This window comes from Urocampus carinirostris, chromosome 8 (genome assembly GCF_059441175.1).
Source record: "Urocampus carinirostris isolate Australia breed hairy pipefish chromosome 8, RoL_Ucar_1.0, whole genome shotgun sequence".
Classification (NCBI taxonomy): Eukaryota; Metazoa; Chordata; class Actinopteri; order Syngnathiformes; family Syngnathidae; genus Urocampus; species Urocampus carinirostris.
Genome location: NC_142356.1, coordinates 10,368,173 through 10,381,417, shown reverse-complemented (window position 1 = coordinate 10,381,417; position 13,245 = coordinate 10,368,173). Strand labels below are relative to the sequence as shown.

Genomic DNA, 13,245 nt, shown 5'->3' with positions numbered 1-13,245 from the left:
CCGCATGCGCTCACATTAAAACATGTAACACAATCACAAAATTAACCCAAACCCAAAGTCCCGCGATTGTAACTGAATATAAAATACACAGTCCAAAAACCACAGCCAGCAAAACGAACGGAAAATGACTAGCTTGGCGAATTGTACCGGGTGTCTGGATTCTTAATGCTGCTTGAGATTGGTTGTTGTTGCTCCTGTTACTGATCCCTCCTTGAGACACTTCCTCTGTATTTTGGGGCTTATAGCTGTCGTTTGGTGTGAACGCAAAATGTGTCCAAAATACTGAAGTTGTGCGTGGTTTTGAAACTAAAAATTGAGCCTTCATGGTGACCATACACAGAGTGCAGGTGTTTTCTGCTACCGCGTGTGTATCGCTGCACGTTGATGTCAATTCATTTCAGTCAAGGATGGTCACAAAGTGGGGTGAAAGGGAAAAAAAGCGGTAATTGCAATCGTGAAAGATATTCGCAAATGTGAAAGATATTTGGGATTAGATTAATATTTCATATTCACGACAGCCTTAGTTCTATTCTAATCTATTCTTTATTGTAATAGCAATTTGAAAACCGTTGTTTGATTGTCTTTAGGGCCTATTCTATTGACTTTATTTGAGATTCCCAGCCCCCTGGCTCAACCCAACTGATGTGTTGCAACAGCACGGCGGATGAGTGGTTAGCTCGTCCGTGGCACAGTCCTGAAGTCACAAAATCGAACCTTCCTGTGTGGAGTTTCCATGTTCTCCGTGCTTGCGTGGAGTTACTCCGGGCATTCCGGTTTCCTCCCACATTCCAAACATGTATGTCAGGTTAATGTGTCCATATTGTCCCGAGGTGTGAATGAGCGATTGAGTTGTCTGTCTCTGTGTGCCCTGCGACTGGCTGGCAACCAGTTCAGGGTGTCCCCTGCCCACTGCCCGGAGATGGCTGGGATGGGCTCCAGTACCCCCGCGACCATACTAAAGATAAGCGGTGCAGGTGATGGTTCATTTGTATTTTTTGCATATTTATAAAGACTCAAAAATTTTTGAAACCAATTTCAAGCATCCATTATCTACACAGTTGGGTTGCATGAGCCCATCTTCGGACAGTGGGCATGGGACACCCTAAACTGGTTGCCAGACAGTTGTAGGGCACACAGAATGACAACTCACTCGTTCAGTCAAACCTAGGCCAATCAACCTCACATGCATGTTTTTGGAATGTGGGAAGAAACCAGAGTGCCTGGATGAAACCTACACAAGCACGGGGACAACATGCAAACTCCGCACAGGAAGGTTGGTAGCTGGTTTTGAATCCATGACCTCAGAACTGTACCGCGAATGTGCCAACCACTCAGCTGCTGAAAACAATCTTTCACTAATAAATGGAGTTTTAGAGCTATTTGCGAGCTGCTTAGAAATAGATGGTGGGCCAGAAATGGCCCCTGGGTCATAGTTTGGTCACCGGTAACATAAAGACATACAAAATGTCTTTATTCTCTCTTGTAAACATTTTAGATTGTCAATTTTTATGTTTTACTACCCTCGTTTATGAATTATTTATTTCACTGCAAACCTACTTTTTTATGGTTTAATATTAGAAGATAAGGTATGACAATTATGGGGTGTAATTACTAAAATGTACTTCAGTCTGTAAATGAGCTGCTTCTCCAGTTGAATAAATAATGTTTTCTCTGGACTCATTAGCACACTTAATATGTCAATCTCGGTTTCCATGAGAATTTTTTCCATAGATAATAACACACTGAAATTTAAATGTATATCTTTTTTTTCTCTCTCTGCTTTGTCGCCAGAAGGATCTTCCACTGCCACGGAAAAGTAGCAGGTATGTTTTCTTCTTATTTTTCCACCATAATTGCAAATGTGGGTTTGTTTATTGCACAGACGATATTGTCTGTCTAAACCCATATAGCGTTTTCAAAAATGCAGCAATTTAAATTTCAAGAGCAAAAGAAATTGAGGAGGCTGGGCTATGCTTTAGTTAGATGTCATTGACAGAAGGACCACAAGGACCTACTCGAGTCCCTGATGTGTAATTCAAGTGTTAAAAGGTGTTTATTATTTGATGTGTTGGTCATTTTGAATACTTATGTTAATGTTGAACTTGCAAAGATCTATTCCGTTTAGTAATTGAGTCCTGGGCTTGATAAAATCGTAGTAATGGTGCAGAACAAGCGTGGACCCGCATATGGCCTGTCAGGCTTATTAGTCAGGCCCACCAAACTAAAATACAGTATTATGATTTTATGTAGAATTTACAAAACGGTGTTTTCACCCCAATACCAACATTGAAATAGCTAGCTTTTTTATGCTGTATTTGCTATTTTTTATCATGTGTTATTTTATTTATCAATATATTTGTAAAATTTCACACACACTCGTGAGCTCCACTATTACTATTTCGGATTTTAAATGCATATTATACAATTATGTGTTTATACAAATGGACAAAATATATGACTTTGCTTTAATTCTAGTATTTCTAAACCAATTTGATCAAATGGACTTTATTTATATTTATTAAAAAATATATAATAAAACATGTATATGTCTGCATCTTTTATTTATTCATAAAGGGATATTGTTGCTGCTATTCTAAAACGTATCTCAATTTTACTGTCATTTTAAAAATGTTTTGCATACATAGAATGTCTACAATTAAAAAAGTAACACAAAAAATGCACCAAAATGGAGAAATGTTTTCTTGATAGAAGAGCGACAATATTAGAAATATTTTCTTCATGTATAGCCAAGGTATCAGATTCAAGACTATATCAGCATATACAGGTTTTGTACAGGAGCTTAAAATCCTTAAAAATGCCTGAACTTTAATATCGAGTTTTCAAATTTTGAAAAGTGGTTGAAAGGCTTTGTAAATGCTTGAAATTGTTTCCCCGTTTCTTCACAAGTCTGCTTGGAGATTACACTGACACTACTCACTGGTGTCTTTACTTTGCGATTGCATTTCTTCTTCCCTGGTGATTCAAGGCAGCTGACATTAGTTTGTGTTGCAATGTCTTATGAAACGTCATCACCCCCTATGGGTCGCTCCCAAGAGGAAAGGTGCATGCTACACTTAAACAGGTTCACTGTGAAATGTGTATTAGTGCAAGGATTACACATGCAAAACTTGAAGTTAGTGTTTCCCAGTAGTAATTGTAATGGAAATAAATAATCTCCTGAAACTGACAATTTAAGCTACCTATTACCCAACACTTACAGTATATGGGGAGAGATTTGTCTCAAAAACAAATATAGTTACTCAAGATCTCAAAATCATTTGTTTTGATAAATGCATGTGCACAATTAAAATAGCCTAAATAAACCACAAATATTTTTGTACATGATTCACACCTGTTTTTTCTTTTAACGGTACTGTAAAAGTTGGAAAATTGGCTTTGAAAGTCCTTAAAACGTGCTTGAATTTGGCCATGAATAAAGATGTAGAAACCTTGGGGATCTTAAAAAGTCAAATCAATGTGTTTTTCCTCCTGGCTCAGGCGCTCTGCCAACATTTTTAACCCAATAAGGCCCGCGACTCAAAACGTTTGCCTACATCTAGTGTAGAGTGAACATGAATTATTCTCCTGATTAAACTTCAGAAATACCTAGCAGCATAACTGACATATTTGCATTTTAAATCTCCTAATTATTTAAGCCGTTATGGTAACTAATCTTTTTGAGTTTAGACTAAAAAAGAGCCACAGTGTTGGAATTGCAAAGCAGTCATTTATTGTGGCACATACCGGGTTTTCTTTTCCCTTTTTTAATCAAAGGATTACCAAAACTTTCCCTCAAAATGTCACATTTAAAGCTCAAGATTAGCATTCCGCGACAGCTTCGCGAAGCAGGATAACCGCGATAAGGATGTCGACTCCACATGAGTGGATTTTGTCATGTGAACTAGAAGCGCCTAGAATCCAAATCTGCTGCATTGAGAAACAAATATCTACTTGAAATGTAAGCGATCCGTTGCCTTCATTATCGTTTGCTAGGTAAATCAAATAACTATTCTACAGTTTTTTTGCCTCAAAATAACCCGCATTTGTGCAAATCTCACAATTTTAACTTGAATAAAAAAGGTTTGAGAAAAAACACTACATCCAAAGGCTTTGTTTGAAAAAATATTTATCAAATTTCATAAAATCATTTAATATGGATTCATGAAATCATGAATGGGTCATTTTATCTTATTCACGACCTTTTCGATCAAAATATTTGATGTTTGGAGCCGTCATTAACTCTCAGGAGTAAAGAAAAAAAAATCAATATTTTTACTATATTCATCAGAATAATTTTGAAGGCTGTTTTTTGTGTTTTTACTGTCCCCATTTATATGTATATATTGTAGAGGTAAGATCTTAGGCGGAAGCCCTGTCTAAAATTAGGGTCAGGTTGGGCCAAAAATTGCATCCTCCCATGTCCGCACAAATAAAATACGAAAAATTGGGGTTTGCTTCGGGCTCGGTCCCTCAAATCAAGCAAATTGTTCGGGCTCGGGCTGGTTCGGGCTAATGCAAATAAATGTAAATGATCTGCATTTATATTGCGCTTTTCAAGTCAATAAACACCTCCCAAAGCACTTTTCCCTTTTACACACTGACTATCCGATAGCAGTGTCAGCCATGCAAGGCACCTACCTGCTATCGGGGGCATTAGGGATTCATTGTCTTGCCCAAGGACACTTCAACACATAACACGGAGGAGCCGGGAATCGAACCTGTGACCTCCTGATCCCAAGACAAGCATTCTAATACCCGCGGGCTAGATTTCTGAGCCTGATCTTACCTCTAATATACTGATCCTATTTATATTTATATACTCTTCCCATTTATATTTATATCTGTGTGTATATGTATTGAAATACAATAATGAAAGTAATAAAGTGATATTTGACAAAAATAAACGGAATAATTTGACGAGTTAATCCCTCCTCCCTGTATTATTTAGAATTTAAGGATTTTTCTGCATGTACTCAATATCAATTTCCCCTGAAGAAATTTACCAATTGGTATCAAAATAAAATAAAAATGACAACAGAACTAAATAAGACTAAATCAAATCAATTCAGGAGATTCATATAATACTGCGATAGAAAAGAGATTCTTCAACCAAAGCGGTGAAAAACATTTTGGAATCTTCTCTCATTGTTATATAATTTTGTTTCGTGCAGTCCGATGTCATATATTGTCACTGGCATGTATAAAAAATATATATATATTTTTTTGATTGATTGTTATTTAAATCATCCATCAATGCATCCAGTTATCTTAAGAGTATTTATAAAATGTGTTGCTTTCATGTAAAAAAGTATGTCTCAGAATATCATTTTTGGGGGATTAAATTGCGTTAAAAATATTATTTTTCCACGTGCAAGAACAATTTACTTTATTTACAAAGAGTTTTTCCCTGTGGAAATAAGATATCTCAATCGCTACAGTGTTTTTTTTCAAAATTTAACCATCCATTCTGTGACGCATCATCAAATTAATTGTTCAACTAAAGAAGTCCTAACTGTATTTTCCTGTGTCCCTGTCCATGGTGCTGGAGTTCATTGTGTAGCCGTCACGCCTCTTTCGGCTTCCGGCTGCGAAATGAATTTCAGTTCCCAGCTGCTAGATTGCAGCCTTAAACATGTAGATCAAATCTTCTGCACGCCTTTTGTCTGATCAAAAGAGAACCGACTTTATAAACAAAGACCGACTTGGGGGGCCCATGGCGGTGGAGCTGTGGGGGTGTAATTCCCCTGAATGTGCTTCTCATTTGGGTGTGGAAATCAATTAAATCTTTCTTGAAATCGCTGTAGCCTGCAGCCACGAATACATTTTAATACTGCTTCCTTGTTATCCGTCTGCTTATCATATAAACTGGAGAAGCAATTGAGGATGTGTGACTTTAATGCACGCGTAAATGCATTGCATGTGTGTGTGTCCTATTTAATTGTCTTTGTATTCGGCGTACACCTTGAGGGCAGAGGTGCTGTCTGGCTACAAAGGAGCCTGTCCACGCACACGCTGAGCATCTCAATGCATGAGTAATTACGACCGCACTTCACTTTAACTGCCTAAATGTTGCGTCCTTGGCCCGCTGTGTTTCGTCCCTGGCCTTGGACTTCCAGCATATGTCACAGTAGGAAATAATGAAGAAAAAAATACTTTGGTGTTCCGATTGGCGGAGATAAAGTGTCACAGAGTGTAGCACCTACAGCAGGAGTGTCAAATTCGTATTAGCTCGAGGGCCACCTGGTAGAAAAACATTCTTACGGGGCCAGACGAGTGAATTAATGGCATAGAACGTCCCTTAAGCAGAGGGCTGGTGGTCTTTTTGGAGGCCCACAACTAAATTATAATCTTAAGATTGGAGTTTTTTTTCCCTCAATATATATTTCTTCACTAAGATTTAATCTTTTGTAGTGTTTATCACCTGTGCATTTGTAAAACAAAAACAAAAAATAAATACAATTAATTTATTTTTCTGAAATATATTTAACTCTGGGAAACTCATGCAGACTGGAAAGGTACAAATTGCCATACAAACACTAATCTGAATGACTTATTTAATGGCTTAAAAGTCTCTCTGCTTTTTTTATTTTCTTATAAAAATGTCAATCTGAATATGGGAACTTTGCTATTAGATTTTATATATAATATAGAAAGTAGCTAAAGCTTCTTTAAACTTCTGCTTTTTTAATTCCGTATTTTCTGTGCATCTGTCGCTTTTATTTTAAGTAGAATAGCTTTGGCAGCAAATACAGCTGTAGTGGGTGCTTTGCAAGTGACACCCGGCTTTGGCGACACCCAGTGGACATATTTAAAACTGCAGGTCATTGTTTTTATGTTTCTCTTGTGCTTCCCTCAGCATTGTTTAGCAGGCTATATAAATATATGGTGTAGATGGCCAAATTTGGCCATGAGTTTGTCGCATGTGACCTAAAGCCATATTGCGGTTTGACTTTATTGTCCTTGGTGCAAAGCGCATTTCTTTTTTTATTAGTTCTGCGGATTTTGGCATACCTCACAGAATTTCAGCGTCACTTTAAGAGCCCCAGTACTCTCTAATTAGAACTGCTTTCTGTTTCCTGGGCGCCTATTGAAACAATCCAATCTTGTATTAAAAAAACAAAAACCTGCATGGATGCCGTATTCAAGAATGCAAGCACGGGCAACGTCATATGCAAACAGACACATTTTCCTTATTTAACTGTTGACATTGAATAGGATCCCGGTTCGAATCCCGGCTTGTCCGTGTTACATGTCGAAGTGTTCTTGGGTAAGACACTGAACCCCTAATACCCCCAATAAGCAGGTTAGCGCCTTACATGGCTGCAAGGCCGCTATTGGGAAATGTGGAGCAGATTGTAAAGTGCTTTGGAAAGTCATTGACTTGAAAAGCGCTATATAAATGCAGATCATTTCATTTCATTTCATTTCACCTAAATCATCAAAATACCTTGCTCTTTTGCTCACGCTCCAAAATTGGGTTTCATCGCTGCATTCCATCTCTTTACATGGTGTAAACTGTGACATTTTTGCCGTGGGGGAATAAAATAAAATGGAAGGATTCCGGAGAAATCAACCAATACACATGATGTTTTTTTATTGAGTAAGCCAGAGTTTGCGTGAACCATTGGTCTCTACTACAAGTCCCACAGTCCTTCTGCTGCATCAAAATATCCCAATTGAGGGGAACAGATCCTTGTGTTACGCACATGGGTTCTGCTTCGTGGAAATTCACTTAAAACAGGTAGTTATCGGATGTATTAACGGCAGAATTCGAGGCAATACTCTGCAATTATTGAGGTTTAAAAAATTTCAATCCCAGCACCTTCATTATATCATAGCACTCCCTATGCTGCCTCCATTTCTAGTCCGCCATGGTTATTTAATCCGTTCCTACTCACACATTAGAGAGCACATCCATTATTCAATCAGTCCACTCGGCACCACTGTGTAACTGTCACCAAGAGTCAGCTTTAACGTTTGCTGGGTTTGTTTGAGCCGAAAAAGTGGGGGAAGTTTTGTGAGTGCGTGTGGTTGTGAGTGCACACACACCTCATACAATAACACAATAATGATGCCTGCCTAAGTGGCACACTGCTGAGAGATTTACATCACAAGTACAACAGACGATCTGACTTTTTTCCATTTTGGGTCTGGAAGGTGCATTATTACATATTACTGTATCTTTAAATCTAAAGTAAGTTCAAATAAATCATTTTCACTAATGTTGAAGCAGAATACCCCTATAGGATAACACTTCTCTGAATAATATTTTTGTCATGATTTGCCCATTACTCTCACTTGCGCTCACTTGTTTTGTCCCAACTGCTGCTCGTTTCCTGATTGGTTCACCTATTTAAACACGTCTTTCTCATTCACTCTTGGCAGTCTGTCTGTGAACCTCAACGCATGCTAGGCAAGCACTTTTGACTCTGGCTCCCGTTTTGATCCCGACCTGTTTCCTGTATCGATCCTCGATTCAAGCTCCCTTCTCCTTTCCCGGCTACCTGTATCCTGATTCTGTTTCCTGTATCGATCCCCGATGCAAGCTCCGTTCTCCTGTCCTGGCTACCCGTATCCTGGTTCTGTTTCCTGTATCGATCCCCGATCCAAGCTCCGCTCTCCTGTCCCAGCTACCGGCATCCTGATTCTGTTTCCTGTACCAATCCCTGATCCAAGCTCCGTTCTCCTGTCCCAGCTACCTGTTTCCTGTATCAATCCCTGATTCAAGCGCCGTTTCCTTGTCCCGGCTACCGGTATCCTGATTCTCTTTCCTGTATCGATCCCCGATCTAAGCTCTGTTTGCCTGTCCCGGCTACCGGTATCCTGATTCTGTTTCCTTTATCGATCCCCGATCTAAACTCTGTTTGCATGTCCCGGCTACCCGAATCCTGATTCATTTTCCTGTATCGATCCCCGATCCCTGACTTCCCGCTCAGCCCGGCTACCCGACTTGTTCCGATCTCTGAGCACGCTTCGTTCCCGAGGGCTTCCTGCTCCTCCTGCCCAGCGAGCACAAGATTGCTGTCTTTTTCCTCTCGCCCTGAGTTCCCAGATCCCTTAATGAAGCATTGTGTGAAACGTTACGCATTTGGGTCCCCTGCAATCGGTTGCTGACACAGAGACCCAATCCGATTCCTCAGCTGTTATTGATGGAAAACAATTTCTCACATAGTATAGGCCAGGGGTCCGCAACCCAAAATATTGAAAAAGCCATATAGGACCAAAGAACACATGCTTTTTTTATTAGCTATATTAGCCAGGTATCAAAATTACTAAGTTGGATGCAGGGCATCCTGTAGAGAATGATGCACCACGTGACTACTCTGTTGAAATATACTGCCTCAAGTTTAACTTTGTTACTATATGAGTGAATTAAGGTATTTCTAATTGTTTTGATAAAACTAAAGAAATGCATTTAAGAAATCCAATTTTTGATGTCATTTTTTTTTTGAGGATTTGAAAAAAAGGACAGCAACTGTGCATAATGGGCCCCTTATCTGGGGAACAAAAAGAGTGCAAAAAAATGTTAATGTTAATGTGAAAATGTTAATTAAATACATCTCATTATACAGTTTAAGTTGGATTTTTGCGCTGTTATTTTTTTACTTTTTACCTTTGGGGTCTATGGTGGATAACACACACACACACCGGTGTGCTATCTGCCTTGTTTGTAACGTGGTGCCTTTAACAGGGGCGGGGCTTGGGCCTCACAGATCAGCACACACACAGGCGACACGGGAGAGAAAAAACAAGCTAAGGAGAATTGCGCTTGTACCAGCTCATAGTTACAAACCTAGTTGAAATATAATATTTTTTCTACAAATTTTACGGCATTGGAAGTGTGTCATATGTGTCTTACACAAACCACATTGAAACAAAAATGCATATCCCTCCCATATCTTTTTTCAATTTGTAAAAATTTTGGTAATGTGCCAGCAAGGCCGAAAGAGCCGCGGGTTGTGGACCCCTGTTGTAGGCTTTACTATAAAATGATCAAATGATTTGTGTTATTGGGCAGCACGGCGGTGCAGTGGTTAGTGCGTGTGCGGCACAGTTCTGAGGTCATGAGATCGAACCTCCTGTGTAGAATTTGCATGTTCTCCCCGTGCTTGCGTGGGTTTCCTCCGGGCACTCCGGTTTCCTCCCACATTCCAAAAACACGCATGTCATGTTAATTGGCCAGTCCAAATTTTCCCTAGGTATGAATGAGCGAGCGAGTTGTCTGTCTCTATGTGCCCTGCGACTGGCTGGCAACCAGTCCGGGGTGTCCCCTGCCTTCTGTCCGAAGATAGCTGAGATGGGCTCCAGCACCCCCGCGGCCCTACTGAGGATAAGCGATGCGGATAATAGATGGATGGATAGTGTTTTATTTTTTTGCAGTGCTGAAAAATGCTGCGTAGCTAGACATTGGGGTCGTGTGTTAATTCCTCTGTTTATAAACTTGCACAGTATTCTTATGAGCTTGTCAACTAGCATAAACAGGGTTCCACTCCTTTGTCACTTAATCATTTTAAACAAATTAACATTGAGTAATATGAAGCAAAACAAAAGTATTAATACGTGTTTACATTGGTTTTATTTGATAGCTTTTTAGACGCTTAAAATGTGTTTTTTCAATCATCTTCATCAAATCAGCTGAAAGTCCTGTGATTGCATCAGATTTCCAATTGTCATCCGGGCATCCCCAAAAACTGCAGTGTTTTTTTCTAAAATGTGTGATCTCCAGGATAGTCAAAAAATATAGATTATGTCTGCCAAGTGACAGACTGTTTTCAGATCACAATCTACTTAGCAATCAATACACTGTTGACACTGTTTTTTTTTTCAATCAATAGGTCTCATACAAGGCCAAGGTTCTGGTTCTAGTAGTCAAAAGAGTGTAATATGCTAATATTCTTTATCCTCTGGAAAGAATAGATCAGCTGAACTTTCTTTATACTACCTATCTTTTACTGCCTTGTTGTGGCCAGTACACCTTGATGAGGACTACAATTTAGGCAAATAAATAACGTATTGTCCTGTATATTTTTACTGTTTGTTCTCTTAAGTTTATTATTCTTGAGTCAATTTTTAGGGGCGGTAAGCCAAAAAGGGTCACAGTGTTGGAAGTGTGATTTTGTGTTGATCTATTGAATAATTAAATTCCACACAATGCCTGCAGCGCTGCAGATTATAATGACCCCCTTTAAGGAACATTTTGTGTTATTTGTGCTAATTAGTAACAAAAATTAGCTTCCATCTTGAAAAAGGTTGAAGATCCCTGCATTAGGTCGTTTCGATTATGATTTTTTTAAATAAATGAAAACTAAATGCTCGCTCCAGCGACTAGGGGGCAGTGTGAGTTGTTATAGCGTGGTGAGTTGGATCAGGTGTAAAACTACATTTACTCAACTGTTGAAATAAACCAATGAATGCCAAACATGAAAATCCTTTGAATATGTTTAGAAAAGACACTTTGTCATCCGTGATTATAATTTGTAGGGTAGGTTACAAACTTAGCCTAAAAGATAAAGCATATTACTGAAAAGCAAAGCTAAAAATTTGTAGTCGACATTTTTGTAGTTGATCTGGTCTGCATCAAAACAGAAAGTCTGGTTCCGGCGCCAGGGCCGAACTGAGTTTGACGTCTGTTCTAATGTCTTAGAGGGGTGATTTTTTGGTGTCTATTTATTGGGTAATAAAGTTTAACACAATTGAATGTGGGATTGATATCATGAATTTACATTGACAAATATGATAATAACAACATTGTAATAGCGCTAGCCATCAGGGTATATTAGCAATTTGGCCTTTTGAATTAGTCCAATCTATCTTGTTGAATGAAATATTGATTCCTCGTCTCCCACCAGTGCCACCGTGCTTCACTTGTGCCATCAAGTCAAATTGTGCACTATAACACACACGGAACCCCATCGCCCCCCTTCCTCGCTGTCTGTCCTCAAATTAGTCTCCGCTTGGCTGCTCCGTCTCGTCTCCCACCCGCATCCTCTCCCCTCGCATCCTCTCGCTCTCTCATCTTTTTCAATACTGTTTGCGCCGCCCAAACATCCTTCCTTGCACTTTTTCTTCCTCTGTCGGGCTGCAACCCCCCCATCATTTTTTGCCGGTTTGGTGCACACAATCCAAAGGGGGGGAAGCAAGCCCTGGCGCCCCAAACTCTTGCCTCTTGACTGCCTCACATCCCTCGGTCTCCCACTTGTGATGTGTGCATGTGCGGAACTGACACGTGGGCTGTAGCGCTTGACTCTTGACTGCTTCCGTGTGGTGCGTGAATATACGTGAAAGATCAGCTGCCGACACAGCCTCTGCTGCTAGCGACATGTTCCGACGCACAAAAAGGTAACGGCGCGTCGGTTCGTTGCATCACTCCCGTTAGCATTTAGCTTGCAGCCTGAACTCGTTGGAGAGAGAGTGTTTTATTTTCGGGGGATATTTCCATTGTGCCTGCCAGCTGTCTCACAGTTGTGTCCAAATAGCTACAGGAATATGGCGTGTTTGTGTACACGTGCGTGTTGTAGCATGCCCGGTTGCACATATCTGTGTGTGTTTTTGTTTATATGCTACAGCTAAAGGAATGACTCCAGTTTAAATCGAGATCATAAAGGAGGAAAAGCCTTTTAATATTTGCAAACACATATCGGATTTTCATGACTATAAGGTGCGCATGAAAGTCTCAGATTTTCTTCAAATTGTTCGGCGCCTACAGACGCTGCCCTACTTATGAACGATCCCTTGTAAGTTGAATTTGTTCGTAAGTTGTTTCAGTGCTATATTTTGTATGTTTAAGGTCTATATAATTATGTTTTTAAGGCTTGTATACGTAACCTGTATTGATTTTTACAGAAAAAATAAACATTTTATTAAATAACATGCTCTATAAGTTAAGTTTAACTTACTTTTGGAATATTGGGCTTCAAGAGTTAGGCGACTTCCTCCTCCGTGGTAATAAGTGGCCGAAAAAAAGTGATCCAAGCGCAACCGCATCAAGCTTTCTTATTCCACTTTCATTTTGCCTCTTCTTTACACTTAACACCAGTAGTTCTCAAAGTGGGCAGTACCGCCCCCTGGGGGTGGTGGAAAGATCTTAGGGGGGGGTCCGAGGAAGAAGAAGGGGGTAGGGGGGCGGTGAGGAAGAAGAAGGCGGTAGGGGGCGGTAGGGGGGCAGCAGTCCGAAGTCGAAGTCAGAAGTTTGAACGTAGTGGGGATGTGAGACTGCAAAGCACTGCAGTTTTTTCAAGGTTTTGT

General features: G+C 39.8%; 1 protein-coding gene across 2 annotated transcripts in view; it reads left to right on the top strand.

The window, feature by feature from the left end:
* Positions 1 to 13,245, top strand: part of mast1a (microtubule associated serine/threonine kinase 1a) — a 117,680-nt gene that overhangs the window by 18,783 nt on the left and 85,652 nt on the right. Inside the window, exon 2 of one of the 2 annotated variants that reach the window (XM_088341579.1) lies at positions 1,792 to 1,823. In XM_088341579.1, the coding sequence (XP_088197705.1) occupies positions 1,792 to 1,823 (32 nt within the window). Of the gene's footprint in view, positions 1 to 1,791; positions 1,824 to 12,258; positions 12,340 to 13,245 lie in introns of those variants that run through there. The other variant, XM_088341580.1, reaches the window with a different exon arrangement.